The 14,970-nt window shown below is 42.8% G+C and overlaps 3 protein-coding genes across 3 annotated transcripts; all 3 read right to left on the bottom strand.

Annotated features, from left to right (window-relative positions):
- Window positions 1–658: 658 nt before the first annotated feature.
- TEOVI_000010300 (uncharacterized protein) lies at window positions 659–4,858 on the bottom strand (the record flags this gene model as incomplete). The annotated part of the gene is made up of 1 exon (XM_067220321.1): window positions 659–4,858. One exon carries the CDS (start codon window positions 4,856–4,858, stop codon window positions 659–661), a length of 4,200 nt encoding a protein of 1,399 aa, XP_067076422.1.
- Window positions 4,859–7,520: 2,662 nt separating this feature from the next.
- On the bottom strand, window positions 7,521–9,608 carry TEOVI_000010200 (uncharacterized protein; the record flags this gene model as incomplete). The annotated part of the gene is made up of 1 exon (XM_067220320.1): window positions 7,521–9,608. The coding sequence occupies one exon, from the start codon at window positions 9,606–9,608 to the stop codon at window positions 7,521–7,523; it is 2,088 nt and encodes a 695-aa protein (XP_067076421.1).
- Window positions 9,609–11,093: 1,485 nt separating this feature from the next.
- TEOVI_000010100 (Sodium/hydrogen exchanger family, putative) lies at window positions 11,094–12,992 on the bottom strand (the record flags this gene model as incomplete). Its single annotated transcript, XM_067220319.1, has 1 exon — window positions 11,094–12,992. One exon carries the CDS (start codon window positions 12,990–12,992, stop codon window positions 11,094–11,096), a length of 1,899 nt encoding a protein of 632 aa, XP_067076420.1.
- Between the last annotated feature and the right edge of the window lie 1,978 nt (window positions 12,993–14,970).

Below are 14,970 nucleotides of genomic sequence, written 5' to 3'. Positions count from 1 at the left end.
AATCTTATTTGTGTGCTTGTTATGGAAAAGAAGAAATTATAAAGGAGCAGATGTGCATCAAAAAACTATTAAACGTTGCCTTTCAGTGTAACGGGAGGCAAAACCAGAGGAAGGACGCAGAAAACAAAAGTAAGTGAAGCTGCCTGAGATGCATTTTTTTTTTTTACAACGACACCCCATCTCCTTTGCCTTTCATGCATTCTGATGTTAACTCAGTAGTTGGTATTGGGTGCCACCCTGGCAGTATCAGAAGTTTAAATGATTCCCACACCTGTTCCATCACTACTCACTACCTCCATAAAGACATTACAAAATAAACGGAGATCGTGAGAGTGATTCGAAGGCACAGGGGCAGTACGGTTAGGTTCGATAGTTGATTAACCGAAGGTTACGAAGCCGTGGTAGAGGCTCTACCATCTGATATTTCCTTCTCTTTTTCTATACTTGCTACCCAACTACACGGTCGCTAAGCAACTCAACTGTTCCCGCGTTTGCTGCTCAACACATTCACTTTTGCATACCCATCACCCTGGACGAGGTCGGTCACCAAAAGTTACGCGTGGAGGTACCGCTCCGATAGCTCCCAACCACTAAGTAACCACGTCAACTTTGAAGAGGAATAGAATAATAACAACAACAACATTCCCGAATCGATCAATTACATGTCGTTTGCGTTAATGTGATACGTGGCGTAGTTACCCCCGATATGATCACAACATACGCAGTTAAGTTCCAGTTTTCCCCTGCGCATGGTTGTGAAGCGATAAAAGGCATCCTGCAACCTACGCCGCAGCGGTAGTTCATTACGTACGTTGGCGTCTGATGTGCTTCCCTGTACCCCGCCTCCGCACTCATTGGCTCCTCCGCTACAACCGGTGGCCGAACCAACTTCCGGTTCATAGTCTCCTCGCGGTGAATGCATCCCCAGCCGCGTACCGAAAGACAACTGACGGAACTTTTGCATTAAAGTTGCGCGCTTCAACCTCCACGACTTTATTGGTATATCCAATAACACCAACAGCACGGGGAAGAAGGCGGAGATGTAGAAGTGAGTGCGTGATGGAAAGAAGGCGTCTTCAAGTATGCCGTCCCAGAAGGTTTCCGCGACAACAAACGCAACACTGAAGAATACGGTTAGCGCATTGGCAGCGACCCACCGAGCAGATGTGAATAAGTACATGTATTGTCCACCGTAACGAGGTTTAAATAGAAATGCGGGTGAAAGTCTGTCGTAACGACTCATGTGCGTCCAGCTGTGAAACATCAGCCAATAATTCAACGTGAGTCCAATGTAACCACGCGTTGCAGCCATACATTTATCGGATGAAGAGAGCGCGAGCTCATGCAAACTTCCCTTATCACACTTTTGTAAACCACACGTTATGCCCAGAGCCAACAACGCGGCAAGTGAGGGAATGTACCGCAGGCACCACACGACAGCACTGTGACGCAATATTTTAAGTCGGACGAAGTGATTATGCCTCGATTGAATGCTCTTCATTGGGTCCTTGTCCGCATACGCAGTGTAGGTGCACGAGAGAGCTAGGATGGGTATGATAACATTGAGCTCAAACACCGCAGCTGCTGGCTGTATCAGGAGCGGCCCACCAATTATCAAGGGTATTACATTCAAAAATGTAACAAAAAAGTTTGCATGCATCACAAAGGAAATGCAATTGCCTATTCCACTTAGCCGAAACCTTGCCTGTCGAATCAAAGTTGTCACTATCGGTAACATTGAGGTGGTCGAGGTATCCGAGAGCGTGCAGGCACAGCCAATCAGGTCCACTACATCGCGATAGAGTAACTGATCACCAGTCTCAGACTTCATACTACGAATATCAGATGATTCACTAATACGCTTTTGATTTTCTAAGCATAGTCCCTCCTTGTCTTCTACAGCTCCGCGCCTCTGCGGAAGAACTCCAACAGACAAGTCCGCCTGAATGTAGCTCCGAACGTTGCTATGGTTGAACGTCGACCCAATGGCGGACACAACCTCGTGGTTGTCTTGCAAGATGGAAAGCATCGCACGCGTCGATGCGCTGTGTGCGTGGGAAAACATATTAACCTGCAATGGAATGGAGTCTACGTGTACGATATGTCGCCTAATGGACTTTATCCCCACTGGTAGCTGTGCTCGAATGCTGTGAGCGTCAAGGTCCTTGGCTCCTTCGTCCAAAGAAATGCAGCAGTTCCAATCCGTTTCAAGGCCCAAGCGATTTCCGAGGCTTTTGGTCCGCCTTTCACCGTCAGAGCAGAAGTACATGCAACGGATACCTGCTTCATCAAGAACTGACATCGCATTCTGTACATTGGGGCGAATGGAATCCTGAAGTCCAACAAGCCCCAAGAAGGCGTGCGAGCCGTTAATAAGAACATGAAGAAGGTCGCCTAGTAGTTCAACAGAAGTGGGAACAAACGAAAGGCGGGAGTTTCCATGAATGTCTGTAAATCCCTTGCTGCAACAGAAGCTATTCCCTTCGTTGATTGCATCTCTCTCGTTGCTGTTGATGGCACCTATAACGTCTGCTTCAGAGGTTGCAGGCGTTGAACCATTCGTGTTCGTCGGCACTCCTAGGAAACATTCGCGTGGTACCCCTTCATTTGTCCCCTCACATCCATTTGTCGACGGTTCCCCCGATGGAGACAACTTAAGTTCGGCTAGACAGTTCTCAGCGGTAATCTGCACCCCATTATAAAACAAAAACTCAGCGTACGAGCCGTCCTCCCGCGGCAAAGCCTCTGCACAGGAACGAAATTTGTCCGGTAGCATAGCGTGCGAGGCCGCCACGGTTTCCAATCCTCTTCCGTCTTTCCACACCACTGTGCCAGTATTAACTACTTCCTCTCGTAACTCTTCATCGAACCCTTCAATTTCATAGCCGTTAAAGTGAAATGGGCAACTGTGAGTTACCATACAAACGGTACCGACAGTAAATGCGTGTAATAGACCATCACTGGCGACCACCAGGAGCGTGCAAGTCTGTTCCGGGCACTCTCTGGAGCGTCCCGGCCAAGACACCGTATTGATATGAAATATACGTGCCACAATTCGAAATGACTTAGCTAATGAATCATCGAATTCGCTTGCACGCGGCACCCAGTGTATGCTGGGACCCCACCGGGGTGTTTGGTCACAAAACCTAAGCGGCTCCTGCCACGTTTCGAATTTGGTCGGCTCAGGTGCCATAGCATGAATCAACAAACACAGTGAAAGGGAGTCCACATTCTTTTCCCACTTTTGCCGCTCCTTGCAGTCGGCAAACTGCACAGCAAGATCATCATCGGTACCAGGTGCAAGTTGCAACTCCAGGAACCTCCTCTTCTGTGTTTTCTTTTGCCGGACTTGACGCTTCAACGCCAAACGATACTCTGGGTCAAAGTTCGCTGCTCTCAGGAACGGGTCCGGGTCATTGCTATGATCAAGACCTGTAAAGGCAGCAACGCCATTAAATTCGTCGTTATCGCTATCGCTGGTTGTAGTGCTGCTTGTGCTACTGGGGGTTTCCGGTGCTGTGTAACTCTTAAGCATAAGCAACCGTGTGGGAAGAGGAACCATATCGGTCACTACGCCTGTTGTGTCGAGCAGAGCCACGACGGTTGTGGTTCCAAGTGTTTCGACCAATGAGGAAGAAAAACATAATGGGGGTCGACTGCAGGTAGCTGATGTGGCACGGCGGAAAGCTTGCATAGTTGCCCGGACGGGAAGTCTCGGAATCCGATCATCAACAGCGTGTGTGGTTTTAGAGACAAGATGACGAAATAGACACTCAAGGTTCACATTCGCATACATAACGAGGATGCTATTCAGCAACTTTGCGTTTACAGGTAGTAACCCAAGTAATGCTACAGCAGGATTCAGAAAGACGCCGTCACTCAGCGGGATATCGGTGAGTACGTGATATATGTAACCAGAAAAAGTACACGCCACGATGCCCAGCAACCAAGCAAGAAGAACGAAGCGATACACAAGAAAAGCCATCTGTTGCGGTACCGACAGCGCATGAACACTATTCGCCTCACATCGCGTGTCGTATTCGTCATCACTCTCATCTGTTGATATGTCCTCGTCATTTCCTTCTACCCCTGTACCATTGATGTTGGCGTCGACGGTTACGTTTGGGTGCCGGGGTGGAGGAGCCATATCTGGAAGTGATCTCAACATCACGGCTTCACCCTTCAGTATCATTCGCACGATGTCGACGAGTTTAAATAACTCAATTGGCTCCGTGTGACGACTCACCTTCAACGTCGTCCTGTGAAGTCGAAGAGCCCCTTTCATCACAAGACATTTCAGAGTACGCTTTAGCCGCCCCGTCGTTGTATCCACAACAGCCACAATACGAAAGGCGCTAGCTGGAAGGAAAGAAGAAAACAAACGAAACACAGTGCGGCGATCCAATTTATCCCTCGGCGGTCCCTCTACGAGACGCTTTTTCCACCGTGTGAGGACTTTTTGCATGACAGAAATAGCTGACTGTCTCTTTTCGGTTATGCGTAACCATAAAAGAAGTACCTGCAATGCCATGCACGACGTGTACAGCGCGGCGAACAACACTGAAAACGTAACAACGTCGGTAGTGGGGTGCATCGCGCACGAAGTCGCCAGCATAGCAAATGTTACAGTAATGGGTGCATCTTGACGCAAAAAAACGTCTGCGGCGGCTGCACGCCCGAATGTGGCAGGTTTCTTCGAATCAGACTGAGCAGTTTCCATAATTTCCTGCAACCTCTGCACAATGAACTCCTCATATATTTTGCTGGGAGCATCTTTGTTCAATGCATGCCTAACTCTTTCCTCACTAAAACCCTCATCATATTCCCTTGGAAGAGCCTTATACCCCTTGCGATTCATTTCCTACAATTAATGCCCAGCTGTAATGGCACACACTCACACTGTCACGCAACCGGGAAAGCAAAACGGACAAGAAAACCCCCGTTCGTGGCCTTCCTTCCCTCCAGTTTATGATTATATACACACACGCATGAATATCTTGCGCAGGGCACACCTGGACAGCAAACGCAGCGGCACCGCCCCAACGTTTTATTGTTAATTCTTCTTCGCCGTGTCAGCGCACTGCTCCTTTTTGTTTTAAGCCTATTTCCGTATTCCCTTTCCTTCTTTTAATATTCCCTACTTGTTGAGCAAATGTCTCTCCTCCTACTTTTCTTTTCCACTGTTGGTGTGCATTCAAATCGGCGTTTGTTCAAAAACATAACACAAAAAACGAGGGGGAAAAAGAGGGGAAAAAAGGCATAGATGATGTACAACTTCATCAAACAGGTGAATAAAGGGGCAACTCTAAGGAGTTTCCCAAAAATATGATAGATTTTCCACTACAGCGTCTAATAAATGAAAATGATAGCAACAAAAAAAACTAATAACTGCACTTATCCTAAATTTGAGCCCTAATAAATTAACCTCGTCCATCCTCTTCCTTCCTCTGTAATGACATGAAATTCGATTTTTCTTTTTTTCCCCCTTCATTATCATCTGAACACATTTGTTGCAATATATATACCCATGAATGATGTTGCAGAATTATCGCAATGGCAGTTCTGTGCATTACTACCGCTGCACCTCCTTTTTTTTTTTTGTGGCTCTCTTCTTATTGCCATTTTAATAGACATAGTGAGGTAAACGACCTAACTTTCCCACTTTTCTGCAAATTAATGGACATATACAAAGCAACATCACATATTCATTAAAATGGTTGAGCGGTGTAACAGCCAACGTCAAGCGCAATATCCACCGGAGGTTTCCACTACTCGGCACGAATTAAACCACTAACACATTTCCATAAAGAAGCGAAACAGTGTAGCACCCGCTCTGCATTTTTCCCTCACTTCATACAATAAACCAGTTGAAACACATATTCACATTTGTATACTACGACCAGAAACTGTTGCAAAATGAGAAGCATAGAGGGAAGATAAAGCATTGGCTTTTGCATGAAAATGTAATCGCAGAGCATTGACGATATCACGTAATCACAAAATGTTGATTGTAAGTAAGTTTATGACGCACTATCGACTGAAGCACACAAAAGTCAATATGAAAACTCCACTTGAATTTCCCCCCATACATACACAAACACACATTACGTCGCTGTTATAGTCAATTCTCCCTTGTTTTCCTTCGTTTCCCTTTTTTTTTAAAAAAAATTAAATAATAATTAAAAAACGAAGGTTATTTGGAAAATTACTAAATGGAATACACATAAATTACAACAACAATCTCCCACGTACACGCACACGCACACACACACACACATATCACAGAACACAAATCCTTTTTTTTTCTCCTGATTTTTCTTCTAACTTTTTCGTTTGAGTTCTTGAAGGGAACTATACGGACGCGACCATGTCGCCTTTTAACGGTTCCCTTCGCTCCCACTCATATAAAGAGAGTAGTGCAAAGAAATTAAACAATTGGAGTGGACAACATTTGATGTAACTCCGCACACATGAGCAATAAATAAATAAAGATACTTACATTATTATAATTTTCTTTCGTGACGATAATTTTTTTAAAAAAAACGTGGGGAGCCCTTTGTTTTGTTTTTTTAATCCGTTTTTAGGTTCATCCCCTCCTCCACAACCTCCACTGTGTTCTCACCATAACCCGCCGAATAATAAGGAATAACGGAACATAACAAACTAACAAACATACATGGTGCAAAGGAGAATAATGATACGAAGCGGCATAAGGGAGAAAAAAAATGAAGGAGAATAACGAAAAAAAAACTAAGACAGAAGAAGCACCGACGACGTCAAAACGCGCCAATAAAAATAATACTGTCCTTAAAGTCACCACACTGAGCACTGGCTGTAACAATTCAGAAGAAAAAAATGCACCTTCAATATCTTCATAGGTCACTTCCCGCAACAGAAACGAAAGCAAGTACGATTGATACAAATATATGTGCCAACCGTTTCTGCTGCGGATGAACAACAACAAGAACAAGACGGATGAGCCACAAAAGAGCATTTGAGTACGAGACACAGAGAGTCAAGGGGAGTCAAACGTATTATTATCATTGTTGTGGTAGTAATAAAGCATAAGAAGAAGAAAGTGCATGAAAACCAGCTATCACTCACCCGCGGGTGAGGAAACTAAAAAGTTTCACTCGAACAACCTAATTGTGCCCCCCCCCCGCCCCCCAGTAGAGAACTCACCACACGAACCAATTCATATATATATATATATATGAACATATATACGTATATTATGTATGTATGTTTCCACCCCGCTGCACCGTCCTTCTCGCAAACTTTTCATTTCGCTCCCTTCCATTTGCCTCATAGCGTCCCTGTTATGACCGCCAACTGTCTATGGTAACAAGTATAGTTCTATGGTAAAGAATACGCCACAGCCGCTCCTGACTTCTAAAAGCCAGCACATTATTATTTTTCTTTTTTTTACCGCCATCAAAGTGCTTCCTCAATGCACCTACGACTGATCACGAAGACGCAAAAAATACAACCATAAGAAGCTCAAGCTGTCACCATCATATTCATACACTTTCCCCTTCCTCTTTGCTGCACCGCACCAGTCGGTTGGGTCGGTAAGTTGTTTTAAACATTTCAGACACAAATGGGTCTTGTGATAACACCTCTTTCACATATTCTGCCCGGCGAACAGGTGTTGGTGGAGTTCTTTCACGTTGCTTTTCAACGCGGGTGATGACCGTTGTACTAGGCTTCTGTGGAGGTGAGCATTTTAAACTCCTGGCTGTGGCCTCGACGCCAATTCGTGGTCGAGCACGGGCCCTAGGTGTAACATATTTTTTCACGTTCGGAGCTCGGCCGTTTGATTTGTTCGTCGAGCAGCTACTTTTTGGCGAGGCGGCGGATGCACATGCGTCCGGGCGCGAGGTTCGTCGAGCATTCTGGTACTGTGAGAAGCGGTTCATATGGGTCACATTGCTAAAGAGTTCTGTGGAGCGTAACGGAATGCGACCACTGAGAAGCTTTTGGGTCGGAGGGCGACGTGAAGAGAGAGACGAAGTTGCTTTGCTACACCCGGGGGCGCTTGATATACGCGCAAACATCGCTGCTTCTCGCATGGGCGAATCACTCGATGGTCCTCTCTGTCGAATTGCCCTCACTGAAGAGGCACGCGACTCACTGCACCTTCCGGGGACGGAGGAGGCGCGGTGTCTCGCTCCATGGCGACTGGGAGACGCACGCACACCTGCAGCTGATGAAGCTCTAGAGGTCGCTGAATGGCTTACTATTTCCCCTTGTCTCACTACGCGGAGGGGACGGTGCTTGACATCTGAAGTACTCACACGCGTGTACCCTTCGGCAAGATGCGACGACCCGTGCGTGAGGGAGGAGGGCACCGATAAGGTATCCATTTCCTTTCCTTTAGACACTCTTGAACTATCGACCAATAAGTTAGTAGCCTCAATGCTGGACAGTAACAGTCGTTGCAGAGCCTCGACTGAACGCAAGTCCCCTAAGTTCAATCCGGGTGGAGCTGCAGCTGTGGACGAAGCCGTCTCGCGGGCAGCGGCTGTCGTTGGTGATTCTCTACTCACTACACCGTTTGTTCCTTGGGTTGAGCTGTTCTTCTTCCCGGGTACGTCTTTTTTCACACTAAATTCAACTTTTGGGGAGCTGCGGCCGACCCCCTCACTTCTGCCTTGAGTATTCTCTTCTTTGTTCACATCCGCTGATCGGCGAATTAGATCGTTGGCAATTATGTGCTCTAATTGCCTTATTCGATTTTCCTTCTGCTCTAATTCTTGGTCCTTCTGTCGCACCTGTGCCGTTAATTCACCGAGCCGAACCTCCAACTCATCACAACGCCGCTTCAGTGCTAGTAGCTCTTCCCCAGCTGTGTCTGTAACTTCATCCGCAAAGTCACGTTGCACACCATGGCCAACAACTTCACCCTCAGCGTAAGCCGAAGTCGCGCCCTTCATCATCTTCCTGTCAGTTGCATTTGTGGCGGAAGAAAGTAGTAAATGCTGATTCTCCTCGCGCAGGGCCCTGATTTTCTTCTCCAGCGTCAGCAATCGTTGCTCAGCAGCAATGTTTTTTTGTTTTTCCTGCGCCAGCTCTCGATGTATGTTGTTTGTAGCCGAACTATTGAAGCGGCTGTTGTTTACATCAAGCGCCGTATTGTAACCCTTGTCTTGATGTGTATCCCCTCCCGTTTCCAGCAGCACAGAAATAGCCAGATCCGTTAAATGCGACTGCGTTGGGTCTGCGGTAGCGGAACAATTTCCTTCAGCTTCAGGAGATGATCCACAACGTGAAAGGTGCGAAGGAGGCCCGTGCAACTCGTGCTTATCTTTTGGAATGCAACTAATATCACAACTGGCGAATATGCTATCGTGTGAACCAGTTGCATGATTTTGTGTATCCCGATTCTCTTGTGACACTGTGGCCATATTCCCGATTTTACCGTGAGATCCCCCTTCATTATCGTTTGCAACGCCGCTGACGCCTCCACCTTCCTCGTATGTAATCAAACCATCACTTTTATCTCGTGCCTCTATTATTCCATTCGTGCTGATGGGTGATGCATTGACGCCTTCAACCCTGCTACGTGCCTCCTGCCGAACCGATTCCCACAATACACGTCGAGACATCGGATGCAATGCCTCCTTTTCTGCTTGATGAGTCTCACCACTTTCGCAATTTGCTGAGTGAACAAAAAAAAAGGAATCTCCTTCTTTTTTTTCTTCGTATACGTGTAAGAAATATATAAATAAATTTATCTATATGCTAAAAACTATATATATATATATATGTGTGTATATGTGTGTATATATAATCTTCCCAATATCGTTGCGCGCCGGTATTACCGCTACCGTACACCTCTTTGTTGTTATTTCTCTTCCTAATTTCTTTTGTCGTTTTTTTTCTTTCTTTAAACTCTCAGCTCTTGTAAAATCACCACTCTTGTGCACCGCGGTGTATAATTTCCGTTTGTGTACAAAACTTCTTTTCTTTACAATACGCGGCACACAACCACTCACGTGATCCTCACAAGTTTGTTTGTTTGTTTTTTTCCTCCCCCTCTCCTTGTGCTATCTATCCAATGTAAATGCGGCGTGTTAATAAATTTATTTATTTATTAATGCTATCTAAACAACGTTTCTTTCGCTCGTAATGACGTTGCCTCACCTTTCCTTTTTCTTTCTAGTGAGAAATATAAGGAAAGAAGAAATTCAGACACGCACAACAACAACAACAACAATTATTATTATTATTAATAAATCAACAACAATAACAACAGAGAGCTATTTAGTTAATTGGTGTACACAACTGTAAAGTGTATTTACTTAAGTATTCCACACCAAATGTCAGTTGATTGGATGTGCGTATAGAGAGAGAGGGAACAAAAAAATAATAATGATGATGATTTTATTGCTGTTGTTCGTTATTGTTATTGTTACTATTGTTGTTGTTGCTGTTTTTTTGTATACCACCACTTATTCATAAAAAATTATACAACATATTTATTATGGGGAGGGAGGGAGGAAAAAAAAAAAGTAAAAAAGAGGTCGTAAGTAATCGCTCATATAATAGTGTTAGCAGATACTTTAAACCCCTTTTCCGTTGGGGAACCACGCAGATGTTAAGACAATGGTAAGCGCAGTAGCCTCTAAACAATAAAATAGAAACAAACAAACAAAGAAACGACGCAAAATACACATAGAAAGGAAGTAATTTTTAGAAAAAAAAAAAGAAAACAGTAAAGGCTGGAGAGGTTGGGAAGATACACAACGTATTTTTGAGAGAACAAAATATTTAAATATAATTTCGAGAGGAAATTTTTTTAAAAAAAGAAAAGAAACAGATACGCACTATACCTGGTTTTTAAAAAAAACAGGGAGAATAATTTAAAAAAAAAACAATCCTAAATACGCTTGCCATGCTCAAATTGAATTTGGCATCTAACTTCAAGAATTTTTTTTAATTGAAACAAAACGACGTCCCTCAATTATAACACAAAACTCACTTTTTATCATCCACAAGCAACACTCGTAGCGGCTCCCCTAGAAGGTAATTCCCGTCTCCGCTTCCCTACAAAAAAAAAATTAAAAGTTGTTGTGGCTCCTTTAAATGTGCTACACCTTCTGTTCCATTTCTTCCTCCCTGGTTCCGCTATCCTGTTCAGATCCCTCCCGAAGTCTTCTCTCTTGCTTTTGAAACAGCGCCAAACCACCGCGCATGAGTCCCACAGAAGCCACAACTGCCAGAAACATGACATATGTAGCGGATGCCTGCTGCACATTTTCTGCGAACTTTTTCATCTTCAAGAGTTCAACACTCGGTTCTTCTCCATCAGAAAGTGATGCCATTTTAGTAGCCACCAAAGCGGTCGCTACGGGGCCAAGTGATGCCTGTGCTGAGGCTTTACCACAGTAACCCACGCAAACAAGCAGTTTCTCCCGCAGTGATAATCCAGAGCGAGTTTGAACAATAAATATTGCGGCCAATCTAACAGCCGTACTTCCAAAGAAACATGCGAGGACTTTTGGAAAGAAGTCTCTGCTAAATACAGATGCGGTACTTAACTTTGCTCCCATCATGGCGAAAAGGATGGGCATCATCAAGTTGTCCCACACTTGTGCAAGTCGCTTACCAATATATTTCCTTTGCGCCTCCAATTCTGGATTACCTTTCCTCAGACACATATGAGTCATTGTGCTCGCAAACAATACGCATGCAATACAACCTCCACCGGCAAGGCTAACGGCATACCCGAAAAATACCAAAAGGGCGGCAACTGTAAGGAATACAAACGTCACCAGGTCTAATACGGGAAAGAGATATTTCTTCTGCAATTTACCATTCGGAAGTCGTTGCACATCGCCTTTAAATAACTCCACAAAGTAGAAGAAGGCAACCCCAAGTATTATACCGAGACCCGCACCACCAAAAAGCTGTGCAATACCAACAAGCCCGAAAGTCAAGAGGCTTTGCTGAAAAAATATCCTCTCCAAAAAAGTGCTTGCAAGCCAAACCCCAACTGCCACCTCTATACCCACTGATGACACCATGAGAGAAAGGGGCCCAGAGCCACGACCATAACCCATATTTTGTAAATAAAGCACACCGGGTACCACTACGGCAGGCGATACAATAGAGCAAATTGAGCCTTGCACAACGGCCCAGTTAAAATCGTAGTAGGGGAAAACAGCGCTGGCGATAAGTGCATGCGCGACTGTTTCAAGGGCAAAAGGAATAAATGATAGCATTAGCGTATGCTTCCAGTGAAGAGCGATACCACTTAAGTAGGCGGAGAACCCGGCACGCACCATGATCACAGTAAGACCAAATTTGGAAGAAATGTCTTTTATACCTAACCCGATACCTGATGTTAGATACCCCTCGTAAGGAATATTATTCCAAGCAATGGCAACCCAAAGAACTCCTACAAGTGCTGGAAGCTGTAATACTCGGCATACTAAGCCACCGAGGAATGAAGAAACAATTACAATAGTAGCCGTATCCCAAATATACCCACCGGGCTCAAGCAAGGAATGTGGTAACGCATTCCAGAGCGTAAACCACACAAGGGCAATTATCATCGCACACAAACACATCCTCAGGATGGGAAACATAATGCGCCGCCCACAAATTGTCACGCAAACTGTACCGCGACCAATGCATGAAAGACACCTCTGCGGTTCATTATCCTCCACGTTACGTACCTCTGGCAGGAACCAACTGCCACCTCGGCATGGTAAACTCGAATAGACATCTCGAGTGACGACATATTCCGTTATTTCAGCAATGTGAAGGAGATCACACTCATTTAATGTATTAATTTGATAAACCAGAGGGTGTAAATGTTCTGGTGTTTCGTCAAGCTCCCCGAGTTGCACACTTACTTCCTTTCCGTCATTTAAATGAGAATTGGTGGTGTGTTGGGGTTCTGTTGGCGCTACCGCAGCCTCTGGGACGGCTAACTGGTTACAATGCTGCTTAGATGATTCATCAACAGTTGGCTCACTGCTCATGAAATGTAATTGGGACTCACCGTAACAGCACAAATCCTGAACTGTTTAATATTTTATTTTTGTTGTTTTTTTACACTTCTCTTTCTGGAAGTTCGTCACTGTCCTTTTTTTTTTTATTGTGTATTGGTACACCTTTTCTTCTTTCTCTTCCTCCTCTTCCCTTTCTTTTCTGTTTAACCTTCTTCACTGATTTTTTTTCTTTGGTTTAAACTTCTTTTCTTTGAAGTTTCTTCAAGAAGATGAAAAATAAAATTGAAAAAAATAAACCTTTTCCCCCAGCACTATGGCGTTACCTTTTGTGTAGACTATACTTGAGCCTTTACATAATGAAATGCACAAAAGTTAATTATGCAAAGAAAATGGGAAGGGGGAAAAATAAATAAATAAATAAAGAAGGAACAAAATTTTTTAGAATAAAAAATCAGTCAGATAATTCATCAAAGCACGGAAGGAAAAGGAAAAGGAAATAAGAGACAAATATTTACCGCAATGGAAAAAAAGAACAAAAACAACAACAATAACGTATTGGCAAACGACTTACACAAACCCAGGGGTTATTGCAGCGTTTCGGGTGAGATAATAATTTCTATTTCTTTTCTCCACCTTTTCCTTATTTTTTTTTTAAATAAAAAAGAGGTCCGACGAACCATATTGAGTCAGTATATAAAAAAAAAAAAAGAGAGACGAAGACAAATGTAAAACATTTACATGAAAACGTTTCATGCAAAAAAAAAACAGAAAAAAACAACAACAATAATAAACGAAAGAAGAAGTTGGAAAATGAGAATGAAAAAAAAAAACTACATGAGTAAAAGAAGAAGAGAGGAAAATACATCAAAATTGTAAAAAGGAACATTTATAATAACATAATTGTATAGCAATAACAATATATATATATATATATATATACATTAAAGCATCCCCATTTCCCCACCCCTTCAATCCTACACAACTATTCATAAACATTATTTTGACAAAGAAGAAAAAATTAGTTAAAAAACGGCAATTTGAAACGAGTTTTTTTTTAAAAAATATATAAAAAAATGGAGAAACATTTGTTCCTTCCACACTAATTTTTACTACCAGCAATACTACTAATATCATAACTAATACTAACACTATTACTAATAAACATATGCATATATAAATGAATAGTGATACACATATGTGTAGCAATAACAATAATAATAATAATACCACAAATAAATGTGTCCTTTTATGTAAATATATACAATAAGTGAAGTTGCATAAACATCGCACTATTATTCACTCAATATTTTTTTTAAATATATAATAAACTGCTGATAATACTACCGCTTTCTATTTCCTTCTTTCTACTACTAGTCCTTTATACATATATATATATATTTTTTTGTTTTTTTTTAAGGATCACCCTTATTCATTTATCCATTCACTCACTGTCCTTTGCTCCTCTGTTTTTTATTTTTTTTAAAAAAAAAATCATCCCTCCTCCGCTTTTGCTGCCCATCTCTCCCTGCAGGCATTATTTGTTTTCCTTTCCTCGTATTTTTTTTCTTTAATTGAAGAAAGTGTTTCCACTAAAAAGCAAAATAAAAAAAAAAAGACACACACACACACAGGAGCAAAAACGAAATTTTAAATTTTAAAAAAAGGAAAAAGAAAAAAGTCAATAAAAAAAAAGATGGGTTAGGGAAATATGAAATTGCGAAAGAACGGAATCACTCATAAAACTAAACATACCACTAAATTTGCACTCCACCCAAAATCTTTTAGGAAATTACGCCTACGGGCATGTATGAGTAATTAATTAATTGATTAATTAATTTGTCATGTATTGTCGTGTGATACTGCCGTTACTTCTAATAATATGAAAAAGGGACGTGAGAACGAAACCCCACTTAAATAATTTAAAAAGAAAAAGAAAAGAAAAACAACGAAGAATCACAACAAAATGAATATGCTGCTGCCACATAATCCAAAATGCATCACCTAACAC

The sequence above is a fragment of the Trypanosoma equiperdum genome (genome assembly GCF_001457755.1).
Source record: "Trypanosoma equiperdum strain OVI genome assembly, contig: ctg_111, whole genome shotgun sequence".
In the NCBI taxonomy this organism is placed as follows: domain Eukaryota; phylum Euglenozoa; class Kinetoplastea; order Trypanosomatida; family Trypanosomatidae; genus Trypanosoma; species Trypanosoma equiperdum.
Note: the sequence above shows the minus strand (reverse complement) of the source record. Positions and strands in the feature narration are given on the sequence as shown.